Source organism: Glycine soja, chromosome 18, assembly GCF_004193775.1.
Source record: "Glycine soja cultivar W05 chromosome 18, ASM419377v2, whole genome shotgun sequence".
Classification (NCBI taxonomy): Eukaryota; Viridiplantae; Streptophyta; class Magnoliopsida; order Fabales; family Fabaceae; genus Glycine; species Glycine soja.
In genome coordinates, this window is record NC_041019.1 from 42,675,067 (window position 1) to 42,686,818 (window position 11,752).

The following is an 11,752-nucleotide window of genomic DNA, read 5'->3' on the forward strand; positions in this document are numbered from 1 at the left end:
TGCCACCAAGAACTTTAATAAATTTATAATAAAAATATGGTATTTATGTTAACTATATCTTTTTTAGGAAAATTCCAATTAATTATATTAAAAAAACTTGCTAAATTCGAATAAATTATGCTACTTACTAAATTATTTTTTAGGGAAATAACAACCAACAATCATTGAAAAATAATTACTTTCAGATAACTAAAAAATATAAGAAAAATATTTAGTATTACAAAGACTATAATTTTGAAAGTAAATTATGACAAACATTTAATATAGCTTGGTATCTAATTTTCCTTCCTAAAACAAACAAATTATAAAAAGTCAGGTGCAACCCTGTCCCCATTATATGCGTCCTTAATTATGTGAATGAATACAAAATAATTTCTGAAAATTATTTTAAATTTTTTGTTCTCCACACCCATTTTATTAAAAGTATATATTGTATATTAAAATGAAGTTAGTAAACTATTCTTTAGTTTTTAATTATATAAAATTTTATAAATTTAATTTACTTAACAAGAAACTATTCATCCAATAAATGAATTGAAGAAACATAATGTTTATAAAAAGTTATTGAACGAAAAAAATGACATTTACTTTGATGTAAGTGGATCCCAACCTTTTAATATAAGATCCAAAATTTGAAAATAAATTTAGTTAAATAATTCGTATTAAGTTTTTTAGTGAATTTCATATTAAGAATTTATTTAGTATATTACTAGTTTTATATCTTAAATAGAATAATAATATAATTAGTTTTTAAAAATAAAAAAATGAGTATATTATGCAGTCCAATATTATACTCTTAACTATGATAGTCTCCAATTCTTCCCATATTATTGATCATTCTCACAATTCCATTTATTTTGCTATCCTCCCTTTTTCAGCATCATATGCTCAATGTCCTATACGGTGACAGGATCCAAAAAAATTATATTGTGGAGACAATACTCATTCAAATAAATTAGTGAGGGCAATATTTATAATATAGATGACTTTTTTATACTACATTTCAAATTATGAATATAATTTATAATTAAAAATGTATATTACATTAAGAAATTTTTTTAAGTTAGTGGCAACAATTGCCCTCAAAAGTCTAAACCCCACCATGTAAATTTGTCCCTAGCCTGGTCATATCACCAACAATGCCGGGCAATGATGTATGTGTCACCCTGCCTCAAGGCTCTAGGAGTGCAGCTATAAAAGCATAAGGAGAACTTTTAGAATGAAAATTCAGCCATCAACCCATACCATGTATTGGACAATTAGATTAGCACATTGGACGGACACTTTTAGTTTTTGTTTGTTTAGAAAATGATTTTTCCTTGGAGACTACTATTCCTACTGTCACTTTTTTGAGAAGTAGTTGGAATAGATCAACACTATACAGGGGCAGTTTTCCCCACCTCCACCCTTTCCCCTTCCTTCTTCCATTCTTCTCACCACCTTTTACCCTTCCCTCCAAACATCTCTCTCCCTCTTCCCTCCGAACATCTTTCTTCTCTCTCCCTTTCCCTTTCCCTTTCATTTCTCTCTTCCTTTCAAAACACCCTATTACCCTTCCCTTGAGCCAAGCCCAACTCCCTCCTCCCCTTCCTCTAAGATAAACTCCGTTCTCCTTGTCTCTCTTCCCGCTTCCTTCTTCAAATTCTTCATCATTACTCTAAAAGGTAAGAACTTCATATTATTTGTTTTTTTTTTACACAATGGAAGTACGATTCTATTGTGTTATAGGTTAAGAAACACAACGAAATCATACTTTCATTGTAGTTTTTTTTTTGTTTTGGAACACAACACAATGAAAATATGATTCTATTGTGTTTCTCTTCCCACAACACAATGGAATCATACTTGCATTGTGTTGTTTTTCAAAATAAAAAAATTCTTCAACAAAAGTATGATTTCATTGTGTTTCTCAACCCAACACACAACAAAATCGTACTTCTATTGTAGATTTCTTTTGTTTTGAAAAACAACACAACGAAAATACAATTATGTTGTGTGCTGGGATGAGAAACACAACGAAATCATATTTTCGTTGTTTTGTTTTCCAAAAATCCATAATAGAAATATGATTTCATTGTGTTGATCAACCCAAAACACAATACAGTCGTATTTCCATGGTGAAATGATTTTTTTAATAAATCATTTACTTTATTGTTTAGTTAATATTTTATACTTCTAATTTTAATTTTTTTTGCCAAATAGCTCGTACGAAGTGTATTGCATATGTCTCAAAATGCATAGGCAGAGAGGCATTGACTTGTGACTACATTAACACATCATGATGCAGAGTTGGCTCGGTGACAATAGCAAAGCCTCAGGGACAGCTAGAGGCACGGGCTGAGTCAGAGGCATAGCCACAAATACCACCTACTGACCACATCTTCAAACCCTATTTGGAGGAGGCCTTATGGGTTTGACTTTGTTTTGGTCCTATAAGGACAACATAGGTGGGCATGTATGGATTGGTCAGCCTAGAGTAGAGCTGAAGTTGGTCAACCATGGTGGAAATGTTATCCATTACCCTACCCAACTGACAATTAAGGGGTACGTGGATAGGTTAAGGCTTAAGAGCTTGTATAATGCATGGTACACGTCTACAAATAAAGGCATAATCAATGCCTTTATCAAGAGATGACATAATGAGACCTCCTCCTTCCACCTTCCAATTGGAGAGATGATCATCACCTTTGATGATGTCTCATGTCATTTACATATGTCTATCTCAAGCCATTTCTTTAATCACACAGGCATGAGCTACACCAAGAAAGCAAATCAGAGATTTGTTGAGGTCAGAACTTGGTATTATGATGAATCAGGAGGTAGATGGCACAACATCATCGGGCAATAGGGCGGCTTTGAGTTGGTTATAAGGATTGTATCACACCTATGTTGATAGTGAGTCGTATGTCTGGGCTGCTAGAGTGTTTGTTGCATTTGCTTAGAAATACTGTATTTGTTGAAAAGAGCTCGATACATGTACACATCTGCTACCTACCATATCTCAATGATCTGGATAGCTACATCGAGTACACTTGGGGGGGGGGGGGGGGTAGTTGTGCTAGTTTTTCTTTATGACTAGCTGTCATATGTGTGCAAGTATGACAACAATCAGAATGGAGGTTATATAATGCTGCTCATGGTAAGAATTGTTTTGTTTTTTTGTATACATGATTGTTTGTTTCTTAATATTATATGATTCTAAAAATATATTTCATGTTTTAACAGCATAGGTGTTTACGCGTCTGCCAACCATTCCTTGTAGAGAGAACATGTTGGATTATGAGCGCCTACACCACAAGCAACTGCTTGTGGCTAAGTGGTTGTCGTTGATGGATACCAACAAGGTTGTTGCGACCAGGGAGTTGTTGGATCAATTGCATATGATTGATGTTGCCTGGTCCGATATGCATCACACAGAGACATCAAACCTTTCAAGGACCAGGCATACTACTTTGGCTACATTAGAGTTAGGACATACATCTCATTGTATCTATCAGAGAGGCTTTTGAGGCAGTTTGGGTATGTGTAGAGGATTCCCTTGGAACCACCCGAGCATCCAACTGAATATGAGAAGTGTTGTAAGGCATGGGAAAAGTGGGAACAACAGTGGTGGTGGTGGGCGAGATTATTTGACATGGGCTCCATGGGCCTACACTATATACTACTTACCCTCTGTTATGAGCATTCCCATCCATACTTGATTCCACCATAGGAATGAGAGCTACTACATAGTCCTGTATAACATCCTAAAATTTTAATATAATTATTGTTATTAGTTTTAGTATAAATTAAAATTATTAGTATAAATATTTATTTTAATTAAAATGATTATGAATATATATATATATATATATATATATATATATATATATGGAATGCTTGTATAATGATATATTAAATTTCATTGAAATAATTGACTTAAAAAATATAATAATGCTTGAAATAATTTATTTGAAACTGATTGAGTTAAATAATTATTTTATCATTAAAAAGATTAGGTGGTTGATATAAGAATTGTTGATATTTTTTAATAATTATAAAAAACGTGAGGCAGTTCCATATAATAATTAAAAGGATTAAAGATTATTATTGTGAATATAATTATTATAGTAATAATATAATATTGTATATTTAGTTTAGATTAAATATTTGTTATATTTTAATTGGTGAGCCTTGAGAACAATTTAAATCTTATCATGTTTTATCTTAATATATCTTGAAAGAAAATAAAATATTAGAAAATGTTAATAATTAGATAAATCTAAATAATAGAGTAGAAAAAGATAAAGAAAGATTTGATTAACCAAATCTACCGAGAATATATCTATTGTTACCCAATCTTAAATCATATACTCTTGTACTTATATAAGGATAGACAATTCTCTTCTCGTAGAATTTTATGGACGGTCTCTCTCAGAAGATAGAAAATCAGTAGATCATATAGGATTGAGAAAAAAGAAGAAACAAATGACCCACTAAATGGAGAAGAGGAATAATAACTAAAGAATGTGTGAACTACTATGCTTCAAGAGATGAGTAAAACAATATTTTTTCTAAACTTCTATGGTATAAATTTATGGAATCATGTCTTCTTGAGTTTACCAGTCATAAATCAATAAATTGAGACATTGATCCTTGCGTGAATTAATCTCTATGATGATTGTAAAATTTAGGTTCCTAGTATTCTTGCATGAAATTATTTAAGTGTTTGATATAATCATACAAAAATGTAGCTTTTATTATGCATGATATTTAATTTAATTTTACCAAAAAGAGTCTTGCAATTTACAAATCTTCACTGGTTGGATATTAAATCTTGGAATTGATTTGAAAATTCATGAATTAGCATGCTTGGGTATTGTGTTTAGCTATCATATATATCAACTAAAATATATTTTGATACGTGTGTGTGTTTTATTTCATAGTTATTTATTAATTGACTATATGATGCTATAATTTGAGGTATGACTATATGAATTATTATTTGTATGAAATTAGAGTATTTATTTGATAGTTAATGAAATGATGTTTTGTAATTACGTGTGAATTGGTCATCACCTTTTGGAAAGTGATGACTGTGTATGCCTATTTTATTATGAGAATTGAATATGATAGTACCTCAATTCGGGATGGGGAGGAGATATTAGATATCTCCATCTTGGACGAGGAAGAGATTCTAAATACCTCCATATGATGGGGAAGATCATGAGATGTCATTGCATGGATATGAGTTCATGGACCCTTTGAGGAATCTAAGATCCACATTAATTCTGGAAACCAAAGAGTTGAGTCTAGTGATTTTGGGAATCACTAAGTTTTATTGTGATATTTGTTTGTTTGTTCAATAATTGAATGCAATGAAATGTTAGTGTTTATTTATTGAAGTGTCATTTCGTAGTGTGAATAATTTGTGGTTGTTTTATAAGTATGTGTGTATTATTTTTAATTTAATTTGGTGGATACCATGGTTGGGTTTTTTTTTGTTGCTGCACCTGTTGAGAACAACACCATTGACAAACTCTTTTAGAACTTGTTGTATTCATTGATATTATTATCTCATTAAAAGTGTTGTTTTAAGAATTTAAGGAAGAAGCTTTAAGACAAAGGAGAATTGAAGAATTAGTTCATTATTAGTTAAACTTTGTAGATGCCCATATTTGAAACTAAAGTTGTTTATTTATGTAAGGACTCATTTATTTATAATATTTGAAGTATTTCAATCTATTGAAATATCTAAAATCTTATTTTATAAACTTTTTAAAGTATATTTTTATTATGGGTTGTTATTATAACAAAGATCATTACATCCTGCACGTATTTCACCATAGCCTCAGCTTAGTGGTGGTCTAGTACCAGATTATGTAGCCGGCGTTGTTTACTTTTGTCAGGTAATGCCGACAATGTTGTCATAATTTTTTCTTAATTTTTAATGAAAAATAATTACTAATTGTATTGCTAAACATTTATGTAGGATCGATTCTAAATGATGTCAGCGTCGACACAGAGATTGCTGGACATGAGAGTTGTATCTCAAGGCAAAAATAGTCATTAGGTCATACAACAACTTTTGCTGATGTCATAGGAGAGTGTTGCGGCTAGATGTAGCTTAGCCAAGGAGAAACCACTGCTAAGAAAGAAACCTAACATAAGTGGAAAAGGAGGCGGCCACAGAGGCCGTTGATGTTTTTTTTATATTTTATTTTTATGTATTCATGTTATGATGTTGTTTGTACAATTTTATTTGTATATTCTATGAACTTATGTTTAACAGTTTATGTTTGCCATGTTTTTATGTTTAAACATGCCTAGTAATGTAATCAACTAATTAAAAACAAACAATCAATTATAGAACAAAATTTCTATTAAATTCAAAAAACAAACAACAACAACTAACACAATTTTCATCAATTAAAAACATGACTACATAGGCTTATCATCTTCATTAGAGCTTGTTGTTGCTATTGATCCACGCATCAAACCAATGATCTCTTCGACAAATCTTGGTTTTATTGGTTTACGCAGAAGGGTAAGGATTTATTCTAAAGATTGGTCAACCATTGCATACAACTCGATTGAACCTTTAGAACTAAACTGTAAAAATATGAAAATCATCTTTCCTACTTTATTGTCGTCTTTTAGCTCCATACAGTCATACTCAACACAACTATCACCTACATATACAAGTTTGCAATAAAAAACTCAAATAGGCTTCTTCCACCTCTGACAATATCCATAACTGTTTTCCTTAGTGCAACAAATGACATTTCCTCACTAATTTTAATGAATTTAGAACCATTAGGACATTCAAACAATACCCCCTCAGAAATTGATACCACATCACCATCATAATACACAACAACAATGACTTCCTCCATCTTCAACCCAATATGGTGAAATATCAAGACAATGCAATGAGGTGCCTTAGACCACTTGTATTTATTAGTGACTTGTATTATTCTCTCGTGAGTCAATTATTAGCAACGATCAAAATTGCACCGACAAAATAAATGGTTCAGATTCCATCGAGCTCTACAAGGGCACTGCTGTTTTGTTAGACCACCATAAATATGATTGTTAAATCATAATATAAAACATTAAATTTTACTTTATAAAAATTAAAACAATTTTTACAAGTAAAAAAGTACAACATAATCATGATTCCATTGTGTTAATCAACACAACAAATTTATGATTCCATTGCATAATGGGGTGCAAAAAAAAAAACAAAACAAAATTTTGTTACATATTTATGGAGTGAAAAAAATGCACAACAGAATCGTGATTTCAATGGGCAATGACAGGTGAAAAAAATAATAATAGAATTATGATTCCGTTGTGCATTTTTTTAAGGGACAATTTTGAAATATGCCTAAAAGGCACCCACATGGGTAGTACCGATAGCAAAAGTGGAGTGCCAATAGTAATACCATTTTTCCATTTAGTAAAAGTATAAATTTGGGTTGAATGGCCCATTTTAGTTAGTCCATTATGGAACCAGTTGTAGAAGACTTTGTATAAAATTGTTGATAAATTCTCAGTACAACTTGACCCTTTGTAGGCTATAGGTTATCCAAGGTTAGTTCATTGGTGCGGATTCTCTTTACAATTAGGGTATAAAAATATAAATTTTATAATTATATTGTTTGATATGACCATGGTTTGATAATTAGTTTATCCTGTTCAGCCAATTAAATCATGACAATGTAAAATTCATACCGGCCCAATGAATTTTTTTCCTGACCACCAATATTTTTTAAAATATTTAATTTTATTTGAATTAGGGACATAAGTTATTTTTTTATGCTTTTAATATTTTTTCTCTTAAAATTTTTCGATTTTTTCTTTTAAACTTTAAACAATTTTTATTTTTATTCTTCCTCATTAACAGTTTTAGTTATTACTATCGAGTAACAACGTTGTTATCTGGTGAATCAAACGAGTAACGTTGTTATCAGGTGAATCACAAGATATACAACCTGTTTTTGTAATTTTTTTTACATATAAGACTTGAATATGATTTTTTTTAAAAAATTAAATATATATATATATATATATATATATATATATATATATATATATATATATATATATATATATTTTGAAAGATCATATCGTGTAAACTAATCATCCATTGCTGACCAACAAGATGAATTATATTTTAAAGAATTTTAAGGTATTAATATTGATATGAACAAAAAACCATTTCCTTTACACGGTCTAATTTATATATTACGTTATTAATATGTAACTTACATTGTCCAACACTACATATCCCGTAACTTTTAAGACACTATTCAGTATTCAGCTAATTTACATATCAAGAAGAAGAACAGATATTTCTTTCTTTACTTATTCAAAAGAAATATCAAAAATAAAATTAATTTTTTTTTATACATTACTAGACTCATGGAATGTTCACATAGGCATTTCTCTTCTTCTTGAGTCCAAAGGGCGTAACCTCACTATCACACACATCCGAACCATGCCACACATGTCTAGGCACAAATCTTCTAAAATAGAAGTAATCAGAGCTAAGATGTGAGCCTTCAAGAACCTGAATTTGTGCAAAACCTGGTCTCCAATCATCGTTTCCAATTAGCTTGAGGAACAAGTAACAAATGGGGGAGTTAACACATGGTGCTGTGACCTCAAATTGGTCCACCATGCATGCTTGGAATGGTTTCCTTGGCATGTCATCAAGAACCTCTGGCTCCAATGGATCAACTTTCCTTAGGTGCTTGGAGTTTAGGTGCCTCACCAATATGGCATTTGAATTTGTGTCCCCAAACCTTAGGCTCACTAGGTTTGATGTCTCAGCTCCCCATGTGCATGTGGTTTCTATGGTGATCACGTAGGTGCAGTTTTTCTGATGTGCAAAGACAAGTTTGTTAGAAAATTGTGGAAAATAATAAGTAGACACATCTAACATCTAGAGAAAAAAAAAGCAAGTAAAATATGATATAATAAAAAAAGAAATAAAAATAATAAGGGCTGATAGAATATTTGATATATACCAATATTTAAATATCATTACTCTTTAGAAAAAAAATCATTTGTAATGAAATTGACCCAATCCCACATAGACAAGTAATCACTAATTAATACTATTATTATTGCAAAGAAAAAAAGAAAACTATAAAAGTTCCTTTTCTATATTGTATTTTTTGTAATAACAAAAAAAATCACTTAAAAGATGTTTTTAGTCTTTAAATTTAAAACACTTTTAGTTTTAGTCTCTAAATTAAAAATTTATTTTTAAGTCCTTCCAATTTACATAATATTATTTTTAGTATCTAAAATAAATTTGAGAGACTAAAACGAATAAATTATTAATTAGTTCCCAAAGTGAAGTTGAGGAATTAGAAAAAGTATTTTACACATTTCAGATGAAAAGAATAGATTTTTAATTGAATTTGGAAGATCAAAATTAAAAAGTGTTTGAAATTTAAGGGACTAAAAAGTTATTTAATTTTTTTGTTAGAAGATTTTTCTTACTTTATTGAGGAAGAAAAGAGTATTTCATAATCTTCAAAAACTTGGTGGTCTAAGAAAGGATCGTTATCTGTGTTGGTTATATGCCAAATATCTTGCTACTATATGGCATGTCTTGTCTCATCTGTTCAATTTTCATGTATGCTTCTTAAATGAAACACAACAAGCAAATTATGTTATTGTCGGGTATCTATAAATAAATTTAATTAAATAACAGATAATTTTATTATTAATAATGAATGTTTTATTATATTAAATAAGAATAAATTAAATAGTTTTAAAAATAAAATAAAAATATAGCTCCAAAAATATGCTAATTTAAGAATGAGAATTCAAACTTATAATATATAGAAACATTGAGCAAAGAAAAAAAAATTGTAAAAGAGTTTAGTTATGATCAATTAATATAATCTCTTGCTTCCATTTTGTTAGACTGTTTGCATATATACGACCATATATATCCAAATAACAACCAATTAATTAAAGTTATAAAGTATTATTAGGTACCTTAAACTCTGGTGCCTCTAGACTCTCACCTCTAGCGACAAGAACATGCAAAAGCACACAACAGCAGATTAATTGCCTTCCAATGCTCTTCATCAGCATCCCCATTTCACTCTTTCAATTAAGCACAATGCACTTGTATTCGTCTTAACATGGAATATATAGGACAAGACATTCTGGATTTAATTTTATTCTTAGCTTGATCCATTCATAAAGTGCATGTTCCTAAATCTTTAAATGTCGCAGTCTATGTATGTGTTTTATTATTTTATTGAAAAAGGTTCCTTTAATTTTACTTATGCTTCCTTACCTTAACCATACCTTATATTTTTTGTTGATTAACGGAAAGTATCTCTGACTAATCCGAATCCGTTCATGCCGTTGTCTTATGGAAGGTTAAAGCTATATTCCCTCAATTTTTAGTCACTTGATTAGGGGGCAACCCTTGTAATATTTCATATTCTATCCGTATGTTCTCTTGTTTCACTTTTATGTTTTAACTAAGAAGCATTCGGGCTTTTAATTTAACTCAAATTTAAATAACATTATTTGAGTTTAATTGGTATGTACTATTAGATCTATTTATCTATTTATAATATATAAAAGCTGAGTTTTTCACTATTACGTGTCATGTTAGGAAAATTGAGAGAACATTCTCCTTTTGTGTTTATCATTACTCTTTTCCTTCTTCCTTTTTCAATGTTACTCAAAACATAACAAAACTTATATAAAAACATTTCAATTCAATCTTAGTGAGCACCAAATGCTTGTCATGTTCAGTGCTCTCACTCTTCAACGTTCTATATTACATTTTATAACTATTTTCTTTTTATATATCATTCAATTTTTTCATATTAGTAATTTCTAAATTCTAATATACTTTCTGCTCTATAAATATAAATAAAAACAAATATTTCACATCAACAAAGTTCATGATCTAAAATTAGTTTTCAAACTAATCTATAAAAAAATATGTTGGTTAAACAAAGTTGAAATTTATTTATTTTTTACATTAGTTTGTAAAAAAAGTATTTCACATCAACTTTAACTATTATAAATATAATTTTATTTACTATCTCCAATATTCTATATCACAAAATGCAAAATAAAATTACATTAAATTAATTTAAACAAATTTTATATTGATTAAATTTATTTAATATTTTTAAATTTTATCGGATTTACACTTTTAAATATATTACAAAAGGAAACTCCACTACATGGAGCGATATGAGAGAATATGATTTCAAAATTCAATGATATTTTACAAAAGAGAAACTTATACACCATAGATAATTTAAGAATTGTCTCAACAAATAATGCATACAAACCCGTGTAAGGAACATTCAAAGGATAATATACAAAAGATGGGCTCCTCATTATTACGATGCCACGTCAACAATGATGATTTGGAGAAAGGAAAACATTCTCCTTTTATGTCTATCAGTTCTCTTTTTCTTCTTCCTTCTTCAATGTTATTCACAACATAACAAAACTTATATCAAAATATTTCAATTCAAGCTTACTAACCTTCAAATGCTTCTCATGTTCATGACCCTCATTCTTCAATGTTCTATATTACATTCTATAACCATTTTCTTTTACATTTTATATATCATTCAATTTGAAAAAGCAATCAACATCCAAAAAGAAGGCTAAAGATAGTTACAATCACTTCTATCATGGTTAAGAAATTCAGAGGTTTGATTACTTTCACACATTTAAAATCCTTAACAAAAATTATATTCTAGACTTT

At 29.5% G+C, this 11,752-nt stretch overlaps 1 protein-coding gene and 1 long non-coding RNA gene across 2 annotated transcripts; one reads left to right on the forward strand and one right to left on the reverse strand.

Moving 5' to 3' along the window:
• The first annotated feature begins 1,238 nt into the window (after window positions 1-1,238).
• Window positions 1,239-3,784, forward strand: LOC114395947. Its single transcript, XR_003663164.1, has 3 exons — window positions 1,239-1,664; window positions 2,203-3,139; window positions 3,226-3,784. It is a non-coding gene; the product is annotated as an uncharacterized LOC114395947 (long non-coding RNA).
• A 4,418-nt stretch (window positions 3,785-8,202) lies between these two features.
• Window positions 8,203-10,137, reverse strand: LOC114395933 (embryo-specific protein ATS3A-like). Its single transcript, XM_028357802.1, has 2 exons — window positions 10,000-10,137; window positions 8,203-8,866 (listed from the first exon to the last, which is right to left on the reverse strand). The coding sequence occupies exons 1-2, from the start codon at window positions 10,102-10,104 to the stop codon at window positions 8,405-8,407; spliced, it is 567 nt and encodes a 188-aa protein (XP_028213603.1). The 5' UTR covers window positions 10,105-10,137; the 3' UTR covers window positions 8,203-8,404.
• Between the last annotated feature and the right edge of the window lie 1,615 nt (window positions 10,138-11,752).